Source organism: Pleurodeles waltl, chromosome 3_1, assembly GCF_031143425.1.
Source record: "Pleurodeles waltl isolate 20211129_DDA chromosome 3_1, aPleWal1.hap1.20221129, whole genome shotgun sequence".
Taxonomy (NCBI): Eukaryota; Metazoa; Chordata; class Amphibia; order Caudata; family Salamandridae; genus Pleurodeles; species Pleurodeles waltl.
In genome coordinates this window covers 1,026,002,409-1,026,024,260 of record NC_090440.1, presented here as the reverse complement: position 1 = coordinate 1,026,024,260, position 21,852 = coordinate 1,026,002,409, and the positions used below count along the sequence as shown (strand labels likewise).

At 45.7% G+C, this 21,852-nt stretch overlaps 1 protein-coding gene across 1 annotated transcript in view; it reads left to right on the top strand.

Moving 5' to 3' along the window:
* The window catches only part of EAF2 (ELL associated factor 2), a 269,229-nt gene that overhangs the window by 54,378 nt on the left and 192,999 nt on the right, over positions 1 to 21,852 (top strand). Inside the window, exon 2 of the mRNA XM_069224272.1 lies at positions 9,970 to 10,064. Within this exon, the coding sequence (XP_069080373.1) occupies positions 9,970 to 10,064 (95 nt within the window). The remainder of the gene's footprint in view (positions 1 to 9,969; positions 10,065 to 21,852) is intronic.

The following is a 21,852-nucleotide window of genomic DNA, read 5'->3' as shown; positions in this document are numbered from 1 at the left end:
AATACAGCCATCACGCAGTACCGGAACAAGCAGTGGGGATCCAAATCCAGAGTATTGTCTTGAGGCCCAGATGATATGGCACTGACTCCTTGCCAGGAATTTGAAATTAGTAGCAACCCACCTTCCAGGTGTTAAGACTGTCCAAGTGGATGCCCTCAGCAGGGTTCTAGATGAGAGCCACAGGTTGGTACTGAAGGAAGACCATTTGTGGGGCACACCTTCTATCGACCTCTTTGCCATAGTGGACAACAAAAAATGCCATGGCTTTTCTGCCAGGTTTTACCATCCAGAATCACTGTGGAATACTCTGTGGATAGCCTGGTCCAACAGATTTCTTTACGCCTTTCCACCGATTCCCCTGATCCCAGCAGTCCTAATCAAACTCATAGACATCAGCCAGAATGATCCTCATTGCACCACAGTGGCCGAGGCAACTAGGACCCTGGACTTACTTCACCAGTTGCTCTGACCTATCTCAGGCTCCCACGCAAGCCAAACCCCCTAACGAAATTCAGAGGACCGATGACACCCTAACCTCTCCTCTTTGAGTTTGGCAGCATGGCTCCTAAGCTAGTACAGAATGGCCATTTACATCTTCCACAAGATTGTATGGAGATTCTAAAAGAGGCAAAACGGCTAGCCACCCCCTACATCTTGCCTGGAGGACGTCATTCTAACATATTTGTTACACCTAGGTAAAGCTGGTCTGCAATTCTCTTCTATTAAAGTCCATCTGGCGGCTTTGACTGGTTTCAGAAAAGGTCCTTCGCAAACCTCTTTCTGTAGGATGCCAGTCTTAAAAGATTTCCTAGAGGGGTTAAAGTAGGTTTTTCCTCCAGTTAGGCGTCCTTCTCCAGCATGGAAGCTTAATGTGGTCCTTTAACGTCTCATGCATCATCCATTTGAGTCCATACACAAGGTTATTCTCCAAAACCTCATTTGGAAAACTGATTTCCTTGTGGCAATTACGTCAACACACAGGGTTAGTGAGATTCAAGCTCTCTGTGCTCACGAACCTAAAACAGTATTCCACTCCTTCAAAGTAGTGATAACACATCCTAAATTCCTGCCTAAGGTGATCTCTGGCTTTCCTGTCAACCAGTCGATTTTCCTTGCCAACTTTCTTTCAAAACCCATCTAGTCCAGCTGAGAGGGTTTTCCACTCTCTAGTCGTACAGAGGATTTTCAAATTCTACTTAGATAAAACCAAATCTATTAGAAAATCTCCACAATTGTTTAATTATGGGCTGGTTCGCACCGGTCTCGCTACCTCCAAACAATCAATCTCTAGGTGGATTGCCTCCTGTATTCTATTTTGCTACCAACTAGGTAACAAAATCTTAACTGGCAGACCAAGAGCACATTCTACCAGAGGCAAGTCTGCCACGACTGCCTTGATGAGGAATGTTTCCCCCTAGCAGATATCTACAGAGCTGCGACCTGGAGGTCTGTCTTCACGTTTACTAAACATTGGTCTCTTGAGACTGATGCCATGACAGATGCTCAAATAGGACAGACTTCTCTCCGGAACCTCTTCGCTTGATAGAGCATTTCATTATTGTTCTATTTACTCCTCCGCTGTTTGTGTGATGGGCTTGCTATTCTATTCAGTGATGATGACTATACGTGGAAATCCCTTATGAGAGAAGGAATGGTTTCTTACCTGTAACTCCAGTTCTCTCGTAGGGGTATTTCCATGATAATCATAAGCAACCCTTCCTCCTCCCTGGTGGATTATACAAAATAATTTCTCAGGAATACCATTGCTCTCAGCTAGGACTGCCTGCAAAAAGAACATAGGTCACTGCCTCTCTCTAGGCATGATGGGATACTGGAAATCTAGCTGTTCTTAAAGACAGTCTCCTTTTTCTTCATTTATAATGGCATCCTGGGGCTACACTGCCCTGCACTCCTTCATCCTTATTTTCCATTACAAACAGGTTTGTGAAGGATTTTGTTTCTGCTAAACTTTCAACTAATTTATGCATTGGAAGGCATATACCTTAGCTATTTGCCCTTTTTTAAAGCAAATACGATGGAGAATTTCGGACACTGTAGCCTTTCCTGTAGGCTGCATATTGACATTCTTAAATGACTTTGCAGGTCTTCCTAAAGTAAGGCGAACATGAACACATAAGAAGTTACATTGGATAAAGTGCTCCGGGGTCCTCTCAGGCGGGAGGAACTTTTCAACGCTCATGACTGTCATTGAAATACCGCTACGAGAGCACAAGAGCTGCTCTTCTCGACATGTTGTAATCTGTTCTGTAGGCTTTAATCACGCCTTTCACTTAAATTGGTTCCTGGGCCTGTATTTCAGAAATCCTTTGTCGTTGGTAAATGCTTTACATTTGTCCAGCCTTGAGGCTGGTTTGTTACCGCCTTTGAGACTGACCCTGTTGCATGGATTATTGCATGATCGCCATGTTCCTTAGTATGGCGCACTAATTTCTCATTTGCCTCACCACTTCACGCTGCGTGGCCATATGTTGTTCCTTTCTCTTCCTTGTTGTTTCTTGCTGTTTCTTTGCGATGTCTGTGTGGTCTTTTTTTATTTATTTTTGCAATTTTATGTAGCGCAAACGTGATACAAAGGTATTGCAGCGCTTTACATGAGCACCGGTTACATTACACAAGAACACATTAAATTTTGGTAGCAAGAGAAGATTAAGTGATTGGCCCACAATTGCAGGATGTTGAGTTGGGGCTGAGATTCGAACTGTGTTCCCCAGCTGCAAAGTTGGCAGCTTTGGCCCTTACGTCGCATCCTTCGCCCATGCTACTTTATCTCATGCGTGTTGGGGCAGTCTGGGAATAGCTATATAGGTGTGTGTGTGTGTGTGTGTGTGTGTGTGTGTGTGTGTTTTTTTTTTTAATATATAGTGCTTGGTAATACAGTGTTTGCCATTTCATAGCATTGCAAAGTAGGTGCATTTCTTAACAAAATCGATATAATTCATATGCATCTACCTTGCAGAGATGAAGAGTTGAAAAAGCTAGGTCAGATTGTAATCTGTGACATTCTCTTTCTGTCAAGACCTGTGCAGTGGGTGCATTAACCAACTGACTTGATTATAGTTTACCAGTAGGCAATGGCATGCGCTCTTGATAACCTCTGGAGAGTCAACAGCCAAGCACATAACTTAGTTCTAGGCAAGAAGATGGCGAAAGGTGTTCTCTTCAAAATGGGAGAAAAGGAGTCATGAGTCCAGACCCAAGCACTTCACAGCATCTGCCCTATGGATGTAAATTGGGCCTCTTCAAATAGAGTTCCTTTAGTAGAGGCAGCCATTTTCCTTACCCTGTAATGCAAAGAAGCTAGCACAAGGGTGCCAAAGTGAGAGGAACAATGTATCATAGGCACAAAAGTGGAGCAAACTCCATCACATTCTCCTCTCCGAATTCTTTGGTGTCATGGCTTTGACAGTCCCCTCACACCTACTGCGACCTTGCAGATGCTATTTCCGGAAGCGCTGTCTAAAACAGCACTCAAATATCACTGCTTCCTGTTTGAAGAGGCCCTACCTCAAATACCTTCCCCAGTCACTGTCTCAGGCGCAGAGCTCTTCCCCATCACTCCCTGGACTCCTGTGTATAATATCCCAGCCATTCTATAGGAATGAGGCAAAACCCTTCCCAAGATGGTGGGCTTGTTCTGTCCTCTGTCCTACAGCGACAGGCCTGGCAGGGTTCATGTGGCACCTGGCATACATCCACTATGCTCCAAACGAAAACACATATGTAAAACAAATTTGCCATTTACAGTGCCAATAAATCTCTCATAAATGTGAGGCCTATTGCTTTGCAAATGCTTGTTTTAGTATGTTGATCTTGTTTGTATGCTATTGTTACTGGATATTTTAATTTATTTTAATCTTGTCTAAAATGATCTTGGAGAGAATTTTTTTTTTATTAAAGTGTAGGTCATATAAACATAAAAACATAAACACCCCTACATTTATGTTATTAGGATACCACAAACCATGTTGAAGTTCCATACCTTTTTAAAGTTAATGTGACTCCAGCCTCATTTCTCAACGTAGTTAAGAAATTCATTAGTGTCATTTTTCAAAACATTTTTTTTTTAATTATGCTCAAGTAGAGTTTTTTTCTGATGGATACAACTACCTGTGGATTCCTCACCTAATGAATTCTCCCAATGCACCAGCATTCGATGGAAATTTTCTTCCCAGCTGTGCACGTCGACGAGGACGTCACAATTGCCCGACTCCCACTTGACGCCATAGAGGTAATAAGAGGTCCTCGCCGGCGTGCTGACATCAGTTCCCTTTTTTCCCTGCCTTCGAAGTAACGTTTTTTTCTCCTGGCTCTTGGGGAGCTACTGTTTATCAGAGGTGATACTTTGTAGAAAAGATGTCTCCACCTCAGAAGTCTGGTTTCATGGCTTGTAGGGAGTGCGGGGGCCATATGTCGGTGATGGAACCGCATAATGACTGCCTGTGGTGCTTGAGCCCCGAGCACAATGTGGAGGAGTGTGGTTCGTGCCAACAGATAAACTCAGAGCCTGAGTCCAAGCTGTTCTTTGCCAAATCAAAAAATGAAGGAAAAACATCGACTTCGGAGGTCGTCTTCTAAATCTTCAAGATCCCATAAGAGGTGGCGTTGTCATGACTCTCGGGGTGGCATGATTCCTGACGTTGTTTGGAGAAATACTGATCCCGTTCGAGATCTCCATCTACTTGGCATCGTACGAGGTGGGAGGTCAGCCTGACAGTGACACCGCAGCCACAAAGCCCTCGGGCTTCTCCAGCTCCGTCGCTCTTTGAAGTGGACGAGCCTCACAAGAGCCCTGGCTTCTGGCCTGCACAGTCGTAGGTACCGGACCCAGCGACGACGTCGCAAGGATATTCAGCGCCGCAGGGGTATCCTGCATTCCCGGCTCCAGGTGCTGATACGGCGGCATTCTTGAATGCTACGTACAGCATCTTCAGCTCCATTGCCCCTGGCGATGCACCAGCTGGTCCCTCAGGTCCATTGGCTTTTAGTTTGGGCGTTCCGGCTCCATACAAGCCGATGCCATTCATGCTCTTATGTCCAGTGGAGGGCGCTGCGCCGGTGCCTTTGGCGTCGCCGAGAAGACCTTCGACGCCGGTGGCGCCGTTGACTCCAGTCGACGCTGGTGAAGAGGGCTCGCCTTTCCATGGTGCCGATGGATCCGGCGTCGGGCTGATCCGAAGATGCGTGTCAGCCGAGGTCGTCAACGTAGGCCAGTTCCTTATCGATGCTGAGGATAGAGGCCAGGTTGATCTCGAGAAGGAAGGCTTTGAGGCTATTGGAGGAGCCAGGAGTATTAAAGGCTGCTTCTGGAGGAAGGAGAGATCGCAGAGCCCCTGGGGTACTGTCAGGGTTTGGACTCTACAAGTGGTCTCGATACTTCCCCAGAGTGGGATTTAGCTTCTCCAGAGGAGTTTACTCAAGAAGCTGCTTCATTCCACTCAGTGGTGAGGAAGGCAGCGAACTTCCTAGATCTCCAGCTACCTGCAGCGAAGTTGAAAACGAACATCCTCATGTAAGTGTTACATCCGGCTTCAGCTGCTGCGGAGCCACTCCTTCCTTTTAATGAAGCTCTTACAGAACCGATCCTTGAGGTTTGGAGAAAACCAGTGTCTTTGACTGCAGTTAGCAGATCAGTGGCGAGGAGGTACAGAGTGGCTCCTGGGGACCCAGGTTTCCTCTCTAGGCATCCGACTCCAGAGAGTCTGGTGGTTCAGGCCTCCTGCTTCCTGCGCTCAGCTCCTGGGTCCTTCCCTGGGGCTCCGTCAGACAGGGAATCAAAAAAGATGGACCTTTCGGCCAACAAGATTTTTTCTTCGGTCAGTATGGCCCTGAAGTCTGCTAACGCCACTTGTGTCTTAGGCAGGTATATCCATGCCCTGATGGACGCGGCCAAGACTGAGCTGCCTGATTTTCCCCAGGACATGTGGGGTCTTCTGACTGATGCGCAAGCAGCAGCAACTCCGGTCATTCGGTCAGGGCTGGATACAGCAGATTTGGTGGCCAGGGCAATGGGCACGTCCCATGCAACCAGGAAACATACTTGGTTGAGATTGTCTGGATTTTCATTGGATGTGCAAATGACTCTTTTAAACTTGCCGTTTGATGGGGACAAGCTATTTGGTTTTAAAGCTGACTCTGCCTTAGAGCGCTTCAAGGAGAGCAGGGCTACTGCCAAGTCCCTAGGCTTGCAGGCTTCAACCACCACCTCGTTCAGATCATTTAGAAGGTTCAGGGGGTTTGGACGTGGCTCTTTCGGGGGGAGACCCCAGCCAGCAGGCCAACAACCTTCTACTCTTCCCTGTAGGTCATTGAGAAGGGGGGGGGGGTAGAGTTCGAACCAGAAGAGCCACCCAGCAGCACCCTGCCTCTTCCTTTTCCTCTTCCTCTGGGGGGATGCAACAGGGAAAACAGCCTTAGTCCTCCTTCAATTGCATCCCATACTTCTGCTGTAGGGGGAAGATTGTTTCATTTTCTCCGCATGTGGAAGCTGATCACATCGGATTCCTGGGTCATCAATATTGTTTGGAAAGGTTATTTACTTCCCTTTCGGGTCTTTCCCTCTACCATCCCTCCCCGTCCCTCCTTTTGCACAGAAGACCATCTCCTGTTGTTGCAACAGGAAGTTCTAGTACTTTTTGTCGAAAGATGCAGTGGAGTTGGTTCCAGAGCAGGAAAGGGGTCAGGGTTATTATTCAAGATATTTCCTGATCCCAAAGAAGGATGGTCGGTTGAGGCCTATCCTGGACCTGAGTGTTTTGAACTGGTTCCTCAAGCAGGAGAAGTTCAAAATGCTAACCCTATCGCAGGTGCTTTTGGCGTTGAACGAAGGCGATTTGATGGTGTCTGTCGACTTGCAGGATGCTTACTTCCATATCCCTATTCTCAAGTCGCACAGGAAGTATCTCCGGTTTGTGGTGGGGTCGCAACACTATCCGTTTGCGGTCCTTCCTTTTGGTCTTACTTCCTCGGCTCGAATCTTCACGAAGGTGATAGCGGTGGTTGCAGCAAATCTCAGGAGGAAGGGGATAGCGGTGTTCCCTTACCTGGACGATTGGTTGATCAAGGCCAAGTCTCCAGAGCTCGTGCTGCTTTACCTGCGGATGACAACCCAGTTGTTGTTCGATCTGGGCTTTTTGGTAAACGTGCCCAAATCTCATCTGGAGCCCTCTCAACGCCTCCTCTTCATAGGGGCAGTACTGGACACTTTGAAGCTGGCCTTTCCTCCGCGTATTCAGGACATTCAGGCGTTGATTCCAATGTTTCAAAGTGGAGCAGTCTTTCCAGTATTCAAGGTCCTTTGTCTGCTCTATCTGTTCACCTCATGCATTCTGTTGGTCACTCATGCAATCTGGCACATGAGGGCTCTTCAGTGGTGCCTCCGCAGGCAGTGTTTTCAATACAAAGGGGATCTCGAGGAGTCGATAACGATCTCCAGAGACACTGCAGTGGTTCTATGATGGTGGGCTGTGGACGGCAACCTTTCCCAAGGAAGGCCTTTTTCACTGCCTCCTCCAGTGGCCTCGGTGATAACGGATGCTTCCACTCTAGGGTGGGGAGTTCATCTGGAGGACCTGGAGATCAAAGGTCGTTGGTCTCCAGTGGAACAGATGTTACAAATCAATCTGTTGGAATTGCGGGCGATACGTTTGGCTCTCAATGCCTTCAACCCCTCCCTTCGCAGTCCGTCGGTCCAGGTTCTGACGGACAACACTACCGCGATGTGGCACATCAACAAACGGGGGGGGGGTAGGGTCATTACTTCTTTGCAGAGAGGCTCTGCGGCTCTGGTCCTGGGCACAGGACCATCAGATTTGTGTAGTAGCAAAGCATTTGGCCGGAGTTCTAAACGTACGTGTGAACAGTCTCAGTCGCCACTTCTCAGACGATCACGAGTGGTGTCTCCATCCGGACGTGTTCCTTTACATCTTCCGGACATGGGGATTTCCTCAGGTAGACCTCTTTGCCACTTGGGAGAATGCACGCTGTCCGTCGTTCTGCAGTCTGCAGGATCTGGTGCAAGCGGCATTGGGGGACGCGTTTCAGATGTCCTGGTACGGCCAGTTGCTTTACGTGTTTCCCCCATAACCTTGATTCCTCGGGTTCTGAGGAAGATTCGCCAAGCCCACGCCCAAGTCATTTTAATAGCTCCGGATTGGCCAAGAAGGGTGTGGTACTCAGACCTCCTCCAACTCAAACAGTGCCCTCAGCTCCATCTCCTCTCGCAGTCACAGGGGCAGGTTCTACACCCCCACCTCCAGAGCCTGCACCTTCATGCCTGGAGATTGAACGGGGCAATCTGAGTTCCTTTTCTCTCCCGCCAGAAGTGATGAACGTTATTTTATCGGCCTGGTGACACTCCACCAAATCAATCTATGCTGGCAGATGGGCAAAATTTGTGGCTTGGTGTGGAGAGAACCAAATTATTCCCTGAAGTGCCCATTTGTCTGACATTTTATTGTTTGCGTTATCCTTGGCCCGGAGGGGTTGTGCAGTTGCGACTGTTAAGGGCTATTTGTCGACACTGTCGGCCTTTCTGGGCCTTCCTGATCAACCCTCTTTGTTTAAATCCCCTGTATTTATAAGGTTCTTAAAAGGTTTTACTAATAAGTTCCCTCCCTCTCCTTTTATTATGCCCCAATGGGATTTGAATTTAGTTCTCACATTCCTGATGGGTTCGCCGATTGAACCTTTACTTTCATGTCCATTAAAGTTTTTGGTGTTAAAAACAGTTTTTCTCATAGCCATCACATCAGCTAGGCGAGTGAGTGAACTTCAAGTGCTTAGCGTTAAGCCCCCTTTCACTTCTTTTCATGCGGACAAGGTGGTGCTGAGGACCAGGGCGGCTTTCCTACTGATGCTTGTTACACCCTTCCATTTAGAGCAATTTATAACGCTCTCATCATTCTACCCTCCTCCCCATCCATCAAGAGGAGGAGAGACTCCATCGGCTTGACCCTAAAAGAGCTTTAAGCTTCTACATTGAGAGAACGAGAGAGTTCTGAGTGGAAGATCAGCTCTTCATCGGCTATGTGGAGAAGAGGAAAGGCAAGGCTGTCCACAAAAGAACACTGTCCAGGTGGGTCATTCTTTGCATAAAAATGTGTTATTCCTTGGCAAAGAATATTCTTCCTGTTGGAATAAGAGCTCATTCCACCATGGCTAAGTCGGCCTCTTCGGCTTTGGCTAGAGGTGTTCCTGTGGCTGATATTTGTAAGGCCGCAACTTGGGTTTCCCTCCACACTTTTGCAAATCATTATTGCTTAGACTCAAAGGTTAGGAGGAATGGCCATTTTGCACGGTCCGTGCTGCAGGATTTCTTGGTGTGACCATTTAGGCACCCCACACCGAGTGCGGTAATGCTTTGGGACTCTATTCATTAGGTGAGGAATCCACAGGTAGTTGTATCCATCAGAAAAACAAGTTACTTACCTTTGGTATCGCCTTTTCTGGTGGATACACTAGCTACCTGTAGATTACTCTGGGATAAACCTGTTTGCTTGTGCCAAATTAACAAGGAGGTGAGCGGGGGGGGGGGTTTATGTTAAGTATGTATCCCCCTTGCCCTGACCAGAGTAGTGTTTCCTGTCTGGCTTAGTCACATACCTTAGCGAACGGTTTATCTTTTTGCAATCCTACACTCTTCTCGCATTCCCCTTTTGTCGTGATCTTTTTCTGTGGCTTGATAATTTTGATATTTTTGAGTCATGTTAGGTAATGTGGTTTATTGTGAGTTGATGTTTATTTTGTGTATGTTATATTTAACTCACTAGATATGTTTTTTTTAATGAAAAAGGAGGTGTTCAGTTAAAGGTTTTTCATGTTGTGTACAGACTAGCCAGCCTTTCTTCAAGGATGTATTTTCAACGTCTTCTTGTCGTTCATTGCTGTATAAATCCTTTGATGCGCATTTTGAACAGTGTATCTCACACTTATCTTTTTTCTTTTAATTAGATGACTTCAAGCCTGCATCTATTGATACATCTTGTGAAGGGGACCTTGAAGTTGGTAAAGGTGAACAGGTGACGATAACACTACCAAATCTGGAGGTCAGTTTTAATGCTTCTATCTAATATACAAAATCCTCTTACTGTGAGATAGAGTTTGTTACTACTTAGTTCAAAGCAGATAATGCCATCAAGTCAATTGGTTGACCATCCCATCCTTTTTCACACCTTGGAATTATTAATGGGGTTCCCCAGCAATGTACTTCGCTGGTTCTTCTACCTTTCCAACAAACACCAGTTTGTTCACATGGGCACCTCCAGATCACAAATTACCCCTTAGGGTTCCATATTGTCATCTTCAACCTTTACATGGACCTACTTGGTGCTCTACCCACAGATAATAGTTTCTAAATTCACCAATATGTCTGTGATACACAGCACTTCTTGAAAAATCTTCTCTGCTTCAGACATCCAACACCTCAAGCATTACTTGTGTGACATATAAACCTAGATGACAAGTGCCTGTCTGAAGCTCAACTCGACCAAGACAGAATTCCTGTTATTAGCCGAGAACAACAAGCAAACACTACAGACCTGGCTGAGTGACCTGACCGTGGTCTTCGAACCCCATCTTCCACCAAATGCCATGTCACTTGGATTCATACAGACCCCAATCACACCATCTATAACACTTTGCCCCAAAAAAATATAAGTTGGCCTGGTAACTTGCTTTCTCTTTTAAAGAAAGTCAAACCATTTCTTCCAGAAAGTGACTTCAGAACTGCTGTTAATGCCCTTGTCCTTTCGTTTACATATAGGTAATGCCTTAATCTATGGCCCCTGAGACTGAGCCCTCGAGGACAGCCACTGTGCGCCTCATCCGGGGCCTAAAGGAAGAGGGTTTACATCACCCTCTTCTTCATAGAACGCCATAGCCTCCCCCTTGCTGGCTTGCACCATCTTCAAAATTAGCGGAATACTTTACAAAGCCATTTAAAACCACCAGCACCCCCACTTGTCTTGCAGACTAGCTCACTGTCCCTAGTTTTCGGTACACCCACACCAAGGCGTCATTAGACAACAGACTAAAAAAAAACAAAAAAAAAAAAAACAGGACAGCAGGCCTTTTCCATCTATGTACCTAAGATCTGGAAAACCATCCCGTATCCATCGGGGCTCGTCTCTTTAAAGGACACTACATCACAAAGCATCAATTGTCCATGATCCAGCTTCTTCTCATAATAGTCGTTGACTCTATACTTGTCTTTGACCATGTAAAGTGCTTCTCCGCCTTTTGGCTTGGCTTGTGCTATGGAAATGCCATATATATACACATACACATCAAACATGTGCTCCCGTTATTTTTGTCTATTCCAAGTCATAGTGCCCAATGCTATTGTAATGTGTAGTGCCGCTTTTTTAAGCGAGTACTGCCAAAGCCAGTAAATGTAGATTGTAAGAATGCAAGCCAGATTCGGCTTTGGTAAATTGTTATTACACCCTCATTTCCACTGTAATTAGTGTTTTTTTGTATTTTAAAGTCACTGGTTTTAGATATATAGGAAATACAAACCTTGATCCCATAAATGTCACCTTAATATAACCCTCCCCTAGTTTTGAAGAGCTGCAGTAGTCACATGCTTACGCAAGCTGCAGTACATTAATCTACTACTAGTGGTCCCTTGAGTCAGAAACAAATCCTTTAGATAGCTGGCTGATTTTCCTTGGTTGTTACTAGCCACCCCCACAGTCAGAATTTTTCTGTGACAGGATGCAGTACTTAAAGCTGTTACTATAGGTCCCTGGAGTTTAACACAAATTCTTTCTTGGTGGTTATCAACCAAACAGACTTCAACAGAAGGGGTTGAAGAGTGTTCAGTGAGGAAGAAATCCTGGTCACTGTCGCACAACAGTATCTATAGTGTTGCTCTTGCTTTGTGCTCAATATCACTGTGACTGTGCCCCTTGTTCCACAAGCAGTATCTGCAGTGTTCGAACGCAGCACCTGTACTGTCACCTGTGCCATATCAGTAGTGTCTATAAGGCAGGGCCACATCACAAAACAAAATAAAATGATGGACACTCACCCCCCAGTCACAGATCTGGGTTTAATCCACTGTTATTTTGCTTGCCACGTCACCCCAGCTTGGACCCAGCCATATGCAAATCAGTCTTGACCCTGTTCCCCATGGGAACAGTCCAGCCCAAACTGCTAGGCCAGGTCCTCCTTGGACAGGAAACAAGCATGCCCAGACGTGGGTCACGTGCTTGCTATGCTACCAGATTCAAGCTAGCCTGGCTGATGAAGGGTGATACCCTGAAACCGGTCCCAGGATGCTTGTTTCTGGTCCAGGGAAGACCTGGCCTGGCAGTTTGGGCTGGACTGTTCCCATGGGGCACAGAGTCAAGACTGATTTGCATATGGCTGAGTCTGAGCTGGAATGGCATGGCAAGCAAAATAACTGATGGATTAAACCCAAATCTGTGACTGGGGGTGAATGTTTGATTTGTTCTGCATTCCGTCCATCTTCTGTTTTTTGCATATAAGGCAGGGCCTGCAGCTCCGCTGGACGATGTTTGCAATATTACAAGCCAGTGTGTGCAATTAAATCCATATAGTGTGTGCAGCATTTCTTGAGTAGTGTCTGCAGTGTCACTTTGGCAACATTCCTCTGGCAGTGCCTCCAGTCCGTTTTCTGTCCTGTTGCTAAGCAGTACTTTCAGTGCCACCTTGGCAGTGTTCGCATGGTTACTGAACTGTATTGTATAGCATAGTTTGTGCAGTGGAACAGGCAGTGTTCCTCTTGCATTGTGTGCAGTGACAGTGTCTATAGGGTGACAATCACCTCCTACTGTGTCACCTGGACAGTGCATCTGGGTTTGTGTCAGCAGCAGGGACTGTGTGATTTTAAGGACATGTAGTTTTTAAATGCATCAGTAACATGATGAAACATTTTCAAATAAAGGGCTTTGGCCGAAATGTCTGTCATTAGACTGAATGTACAAAACTATCTTCCGATCGCAAACCTTGTGATTCATAAAACCATAGTTGGTGAATGCAACATAGCTTTTAGGTATGTATTAAACTCAATTGTTCAAGTTGGAAAAGTTTTTGCAGCTGCAAAATAGGCTCACTGACTCCTAACTGATTCACAATTAGGAAGTGTGTTGAAAGCAGTTTCCCTTCCTAATTATCAATCAGGTGTTATTTGTATAGCGCGGCTTGTCACTCAAGGTGCTTGCTTTAGAAGTTTATTTAAAAAAACAGGTTTTTAGTCCCTTTCTGAAGTAGATCAGCGGAGGTGGAGGGGCAGGTCATTCCAGGCTTTGACAGTGAGGTGAGAGAAGGAGCGTCCACTGCAGGGCGATGTGTACTGAGCAGAGGTTCCTGGTTGGTTGGTGGAGGTGAAGACGGTGATTCAGGTAGGCGAGCCCTGGGTTATGGAAGGATTTGTGGGCATGGGTCAGGAGCTTGAAGTGGCACCTTTTCTGGATCGGGAGCCAATGGAGGTCTTTCAGGTGCTGGGCGATGTGGGTTCTCTTGGGCAGGTTGAGAATAGGCCTTGCAGGTGCGTTCTGGATCGTCTGGAGGCTTTGCATGACTTCGGGTGTGGTGCCTGCGTAGAGTGTATTTCCATAGTCCAGTTGGCTGGTGATGAGTGCCTGCAGTACTGTCTTTATCATGCTGATGGGGAGCCACTTAAAGATCTTGCAAGCAGGTGGAAGCAGGCTGAGGAAACGTCGTCGACTTGGCGTTTGGAGAGTTCTCAGGCACGATTTCGGTGTGGGGGTGAGTCTGAGCTCTGCTGGCCACTAGAAGTCGTTCCAGAGGTTTGAGTGTCTGCCGAAGATCAGAACCTTAGTTTTGTCCATGTTGAGTTTCAGGCAGTTGTCCTTCATCCAGGCGGATGTATTCTTGATGCTGTGATTGGCTTCGAAGCCTGATTGGGTGGGAGTCTAGCAGATTGTTTCTCCCCAGGTATTCTGTGAGTTGGAGGATGATGACCTTCTCCAGGACTTTGGCGGGGAACTGGAGAAGAGTGATCTGGCGTTAGTTCTGGAGATCACTGGGGTCTGCAGAGGGCTTCTTGAGGAGAGGTCTGATCTCTGCGTGTTTCCAGGCTTCTGGAAAAGTGGCCATGGGAAATGAGGCATTGAGGATGGTGATGAGCTGACGGCTGATCTGGTTTCTTCTGAGGTTGAAGATCCTGTGGGTGCTCCCGAGTGTGGGGAGCTCATGAGTGTGATCGTGTTTGGCATGCTAAGTTGGCCCCAGGCAGTGGAGGTTGATGAGATGCTGGGGAGTTCTGAGGGTTGAATCAAAGTTACTGTAAATGGTTTCTAGCTTGTGGTGGAAGTGGTTGGCGAGGGCAGTGAGGAGTTCTTGTGAGGTGGGATGGAATTTTTGATGACTAATGGTCAGGCAAACTCTGACGAGGATGAAGAGTTACCTGGTTTGGTTGGCGCTGTTCTTGATCTGGTGGGTATCATTTTATCAGTGTTTTGCGACCACAATTGCAAACCATTCCTTAGTTACCAACACCTCAAAGGACATGGTAAGTGATTTGTGAAGCAGTAGTTTGTAGGTGTACTCTTGTTACTCTTTCCCTTTGTAAATGGTATTCAGTGACAACTGGTGACCTCAAGAGGACTAGTCGGTAGTTAAAGGAAAAAAAATGGTTTCCTTTTAAGGCCACTACTTCTGTGTTTGGAGCCAGTCGCTGCGTTCAGGTTTGTTACCCGCCTAATCATTATTAGTATGTAGGTCTGTTGTGGGATGATTAATTCTTCTATTGTGTAGACTCTCATTATCGTAATCAGACTAGTGGATTTAGGCATCAGAATCACTTGCACTGTGGGGGACCGAATCTGAGCCCACCACAGGGGACACCTGTCTGTCTAATCCGGGTTTTGTTCCGGCTAACTAGCAGTGTCTCATCTCCACCCTATAGCAGGGATTATTGGGCAACCGAGCGCATGACACAGTGGACTCCTCAGGGAAATCGTGGTCACTCGGTTCTCGTCCGTTTCTCTCAGTTACATTGGTCTCACATATACAAGGATAATCAAAGGCAGAACAGAGTTCAATAAGGCTTTATTGAAATAACGGCATCTTAGGTAATAAAGCATGTACTGCAATAACTAGGACAATGAAGCATGACAGGATTACAATTGTGACAAGGAGAGTAAAGCATTAAATTACTCTACCATATTGTCACGAGTCGTTAAAATAATTCCTACCTAGGCTATGTCAGAGCACAGCATGTTAAGCTTTAATTCTGCCCTTCAGGTTCCCCTGGGAAGACATCCCTCATACCTGAGCAAGAGGCCTGTAGTCTACACAAGCCGCTGCAGCGAAGCATTCAGTCGTGGTCATCTGGCTGGAATCTCCCTCCAACGTACATAGGTCAAAGTAGTGTTTTTATAATAAAACAGCTGATGTTCCAAGAAAGGATCCCTACGTAAGAGTGTGTATGTTTCTATGAACACTAGAGTCAAAGCGTTACCACGTTTGACGGCAACCTATTTTACTGCAGCCTTGAGAAAAGCACAGTGAAAGAAATGTCTGGTTTAAGAACGCAGTGCTGGCCTAGGCAAAGAACAGCTAGATAGAGAAAATAAAACAAGACCGCAAATGTGGCTATTGTTAACATAATAAATAAATAAATGAAGCTGAATAAAATATATCTAGGTTAAAGTTCACAGCGGGAGGCCTAGTTCGCTAAAATAAAGTGTATGAAACTATAACTAAAATGGCTACACAACACTTCAATCATCCATGCAAGGTCTTTCTCCCATGGATGCCCCTCTATCAAATATGGAATTGCATTATGTCACTGCGGTCTAGGAGTTGGCAGTCGGTGAGCCCCCCTGGCTGCTGTATAGTTGTGGTGCTATGATTATAGCTGCATGGATTAAATTTCTTGTCTTTTTTTGTCCTGGACTTGCGGCTCTTTACGGGCACAACCAAACCGGGTGCATTGTAACATCAGACTGTTTGCAAAATGTGATGTGCAAATACTATTTTCTGCAACCTTTCTCTTAATATATCCACCCCTACATTCTTTAGATAAACAAGGTGTGTTCCAGTACAAAAAATTAGCTGTGATAAAAATTGTTGCACTAGTTTAGAAAGGCATTTGAATATGTGAAGTAGCTCTGCAGAAGTACTTTTCGATATAATTATAAATGACATTGTGAATCTACCAGAAAGATCCTCCTCTTAGTAAAAGTGCCAAGAGGGCAGAGTCTTTTCTATTTGTGCAAATAGTGTTTGAACATTCTCTGAATAGTCCCATTTTAGATCCTTTAGGACCAATTACAAAGGTTTTTAAGAGTATGTAAAGTAGTACTATAAGAGTCCTACTTCGCATACCTATTGGTGGTCAGCCTCTGACGGACTAAATTCTTCTGGCCCAGCAGGGTGATGGGTGGTTGTAGAAATGTTATAAGACATTTGCCTCAGATTGCGGTGCCTAACTTTTTTTTTTATAGCAGACTTAAAGCAATTAACAGTGGCTTACCTTGCCAAGGCCTACATTTCTAGTCTTTGGAACTGATGCCTGCTGAGTCCTCTTGTTCTCTGTGCTGGAATTCTTCCAAGATTGCTTTCTAAATTTTCTCTTGTTGATGTCCAGCGAGGGGTTTGTACCAAAGTTGACTCTGGACATTATTGCAAGACAGAAGCTGTTACATTTGGGTAAGGAGGATTCTGTTCCAAATGTACTATCGGAGTCTGCAACACTTTCCTACCTATAAGAATGCTATTTTGAGGACATTTTACCTCCTTCTGATAAGACCATGTATTAGAGATAGGTGCATGTATTCAAGTACCTCTGTCTTTGTAAGGAGTGTGTGTTAGGGGATAAGTGCTAAGTTACAACACTTTGGTTCCTGTGGTACTAGACGGTCTGTTCATCATTGGCTAAACTGGCACCACCAAAGTTTCTGCCTTGGAATTCAACTGAACTGGCCTAGAGCATCCTGGGAATGATGAGGCTTCTTGGTTCATCCCCCTCCCAACAGGTTGATAATGCCTTTGACCAGATCATTTGAATTTAAGTGGCAAAATATTTTGGCCTCCTCCAGTGCCCCTTCTCGTCTTTCAGGATTTCAGATGATCTCTCTGCAAAATCTGGAAGAAATATGGGGGTGGGGAGGGGAAGCAGTTTTTGTTTGGGTGATGCAACTAGTTTTGGGTAAGGAAAAGGGCCTTTGCTCTTTAAAGCAGCAAGGTAGTGAAGCATGTTATCCATCAACCATGGGAATTCTGCATGGTTCTTTCAGAAGCTCTCTTTATTAGTAGCTTCATCCAATCATGTGGTCCAGAACTTTGTCTCTTTATTGGTGGACTCTGTACTTGGATCTGCTAAAGTGGACTCTTTGACCTGACCATGGGCTCTTCTCTTTATGGCTTGGGAGACCACTGTGGTACGTGTGGACCTATAACCTTTGAAAGGCCCATTACAGAGATTCGCACATCAGCCAACAGGAGCTTCATTCCCTATTTCTAGGTTTAAATACTCACCCACCTTGGGAAAGTAGCTGGGTCTTCACAGACCACATCACTGCATTGTTTTACTTGAACTAGCGTTTCCCCATTAGTATTCTATCTTGACGAAGATAAGATTGTTTTGGCAGACTGCAAGATGCTCCACGTGTCTGGGGGTGTAAATTAATCAGGATGTTCTGTTAACCATCTTCAAGGCCTGGGCCTTTCCAAGAAGAAAAGTGACATATAAATCATAATATGGGGACTATGCAAGTAAAAAAAAATATTGAGTAGTAAAAGAAAGCATGACAGGGTACTTTAAGCCCTTCTGAAACCTGGTTCCTAGGCACTATGATGGGTACATTCTTGACAGATCTATTTGCCACGGAAATCAACTCTCAATGCCTGTATTTTACATCCTGTCTGAGTTTGTGGAAAAAATCCTTGTAGAGATGATTTCTTACTGGCTAGTTGGGGTGCATTTCTTTTTGCTCTTCATCAGTTTTCCCCTTCAAGGTACACATTAAAGAAACCCCAAGAGCGTCAGTGTCTTGAGGGAGTGGACGTTGTAAATCCTGGCTGCTAATCTGGCTTGGTTGTGCAAAGAAAGTGTGCTGTCTGTAAAGAGTTGTGCACAGGGTGAAGGCTGTATGAAGTAGGGGCTTGTCCATGTAATGAGACTTGTGTTTGGCAGGATTGCCTTCTCTTTGAAAAGTTGTGTATTTAGTAAAGGCTCTTTGTAGTACTGACTGGACACCTAATGGTTCTTTCGTGTATAGAGGAGGTGGCCTCTCCGAAAAGAGATGTGCTCATGGTGAAGGCTATGCGTAGTAGGGGCTTGGGTGTCTGTAGAGACTGGTCTCTGTGTAGGGGTATGCATTCGGTAAAGTGTGTGCAGAATGGGGCTTGTGTGAAGAGGTACTTCTCCATTTAATTTATGGTTCATGTGCATCTGCACCTTTTAGTACTTATTTGCATTTTTCAAAGCTGTACTGGTTTGTAGAGAAAAATTAAACGGCAATGGGGGGATGCCATCTGGGACGTCATTAATGTGAATTGAGCTGTCATCAGTGACGTCATAAATTATGTCAGAATGTATCATGAGTGATGTAATATGTGAGGTCATAAGCAGTGCATGACAGGGGCGCAAGTTAGTCAGCTCGCTGAATTATAACTTGAGAATTTCAGTGGTTGTGCAAGTGTAAAACTACACGTTATGACTGTCGTCACCTAACTATAACATCCTCTTAACTTTTGTTCCCCTTTTTTTTATTTTTTATTTTTTAACATAAGCTATAGTGTATTTTGTATCCCTAACTGTAGCATCACTTTAAGCTTTAGTTTTTCCTCCGTAAATTTTGAGGTTTTTGTTGTGATGAGTAAAATAATATCTAACCACCAAAGTTATGTATAATGTTAATTTCCCTTTTACATTTTGTAGCTAGATTTGAATAGTTGGATTAAATGTTAATCAGTAATGTGTGTTATCAATTGCTTTATTTTTTTCACTTTCGTTGTATCAACGGTACTTCTGTGTGAGTCTCAACCAGTGAAAGGCCTACACTGAGGTTCTCTGTGGGTTTTATCTCCTTTTTCGGGTCCTGTACGAGAGCTCAGGAAAATAAAATAAAGTTGTGTTCAGGATGAAAGAGTGCTTTTTAGGTCCAAGCCTACCAGACAATGTAGCTGTCTTGTTTTCTAACGTCATCTTGGGGACATTGGGCAAAGCTCCCCTGGGAATGTATTCAGTCCATTGCTTAGCATTGGCATTGTGGTATGTAAGTCAGATTTGCTTGCTTTCTATATGCAGTTTTTTCTTTCTGTTTTAGGCTGTCCAGCTTGAGTTTGTACCTTACTGTATTCTTCCACCAGTACTGAATTTCTGTAAACGGGCCCTTAAATCTTGTTCTTATCCTGTCACATTTGCTGTGCTTTCGAAGTCAGAGGTCAAATGTCAGGTTCTTTCTTCCAGGGAACTTTAGGTTTACTTTTCTTTCCCTGACTTTAAAAAGCGGATTTATGTGACAATTGTGCTGGCTTCCTGGTGGTATGCTGTACACGGTTGTAGTTTCTTTCTAGAACAAAACAAAATGTAAATGTCAATGAACTGTACAGATATTTCAGAATATGGAAAGCTCAAATGAAGCACCTTTTTTGGTAATTCTGAAGTGTGGTGGAAACAAGTATATCTGATAGAGGCTTTTAGCTGCGGATTCCTTCCCTTTGAATTTCCCAGGCGTCCGACTGCATCCCGAAACATTTGCGTGAGCAGTACCTTTGTGTGCCATCGGGTGGCTTCGTGTGGTTCAGCTTGGCGTCATTGGCGCCAGAATTTACATCACGGTCACCTGCATAGACACTACTCAGGCGTGCAACTTCAGGTCTTTACTTTCCATGCCAGTAAGCGCTGATCCAGAGAGAGCTACACCATCAGTCTTTTTTTGACAAGTTTTTTTTCAACTTTTTGTCCACTATATTTCCAAGTGTGTGGAAGGATGTCTACTAGTAAGGCAGGTTTCAAGCCGTGTGGCGCCTGCCACTGCACCATATTGGTAATGGATCCGCAGTTGGTGTGCTTTGCTTGGACTGCTGCGCTTTGAGGGAGTGATCTATAAAGCTGCTTGCAACCTGGCAGTCACTGCCAGTTTGTGCTAATCCTAGGAGGTCTCAGTCCCGATCAAGAAGGAAGTGCGCCTCTCCAGGAGCCCCAAGTTCTCTTCCTTTAGAATACCAGTTGGAGAACCCAATTTAATTGGTCTGGTATGAGGAACTAGGGATACTAGTGGACTGGAAACCTGTCCAGATACTGGCTTGCTCTCTCCACCTACCTTGGCTATGGAGGAGGGAGTGTTTTATGCAGTGATGGTGAAGAGGGCAGCAGAGGTCCTTGACTTTGAACTTCCCTCTGTGGCAGTCAAGACTAACCTTGACGGAAGTGCTTCAGCCTGGGCCTTCCCCATCCGAACCCCTATTGACCTTTAATGAAGCCCTGACTCAAGTCCTGCTGTGAACAGGACAGTTGTTTGCCGCCTCCCTGACCCGGGTGATCCTAGCTTTCTTACCAAACAACCAACCCCTAACCCCTGAGAGCTTGCTATTCCAAGCCTCAACTTCCCATGGCACGTTCCCTGCCACTCCCTAGGACAGGGAATCCAAGAGGCTGGATGGCTTAGGCAAGAAAATGTTTTCTTCCACCAGCCTAGCCTTGCGGTCAGTGAACACTGCATGCCTGTTAAGCCACTATTCCCATACTTTGTGGGATATGGTTGTGCAAGTGCTGCAACAGCTCCCAAAGGAGGCCCAGGCCATCCTATCCGAAGCAGTGAAAGACAGAAGAGATGCAGTGAAATTCACAATTAACTGTAATTTGTATTAAACTGACTCGCTGGGCAAAGTGGCTACTCGGCAGTGGCCTTGAGGAGCCATGCCTGGCTGAGATTATCTGGCTTTTTGGGGTGATGTCCAGGCAAACTTCATTGATATGCCTATAGACAGGACTCCTCTCTTTGGAGAAAAGATAGACTCTGTGCTGGGGCACTTCAATTACTTGCAGGCTGCGGCCAAGTCCTTGGGCCTCTCGGGGACGCCTCATCCCTAGTCTGCCTTTCGCCCCATTTGTGGCTTCAGGAGGGGTGTGCCACCGCACCAACTTTCTGTCAGCCACCATTCTGCACAAGCTTCCCAAGCTGTGCGAGGACATGGACATGGAGCATTCAGACTCCGTGGATCTGGCAGCCAGAAGTCGTCACCACCAACCCTCCGGCAGCTGCAGCCGCTAAGCCCTCCTGCTTTGGTTCTTGAAGACCATGGGTGTCCAGTTATAGAGAGAATCCAACATCATTTCCTCCACTGTCAGTCCATTACATTGGACAAATGGGTCTTGCGTATCCTTCAGCCTCGGCTACTGCCTCCCTTTCCAGTCTTTCCCTCCCCCAATACCGCCAACACAAACGGCTTTTGGAGGATCATCTGTCTTTGGTCAGAGAGAAAGTTATAACTCTTGGCCAAGGGAGCTATGGAGAGGGTTCCAGTATTAGAAGTAGGCAGTGGTTATTATTCCCACTACTTTCTGATTCCCACGCAGAACAAGGATCTTCCCCCTATTCTAGACCTCTGAACTGTCAATCTCTTCCTCAAAAAGTAGTAGTTCCATGATGATCACTTGGTCTCAGGTCTTGCCTGCCCTAGACGAAGGAGACCGGTTGGTAGTGTTGGACGTGCAGGATGCGTATTTTCACATCCCCATCTTGCCTGCTCACAGACGTTACCTGTGGTTCAGGTAGTCCACGAGTGCTTTCAGTTCACCATGCTCCATGTTGGCCTTACCAGCGCCCCTCCAAGATGATGGCGGTGGTTGCAGCTCATCTGCGCAGGTGAGGTGTTTCAATCTTCCTCTAC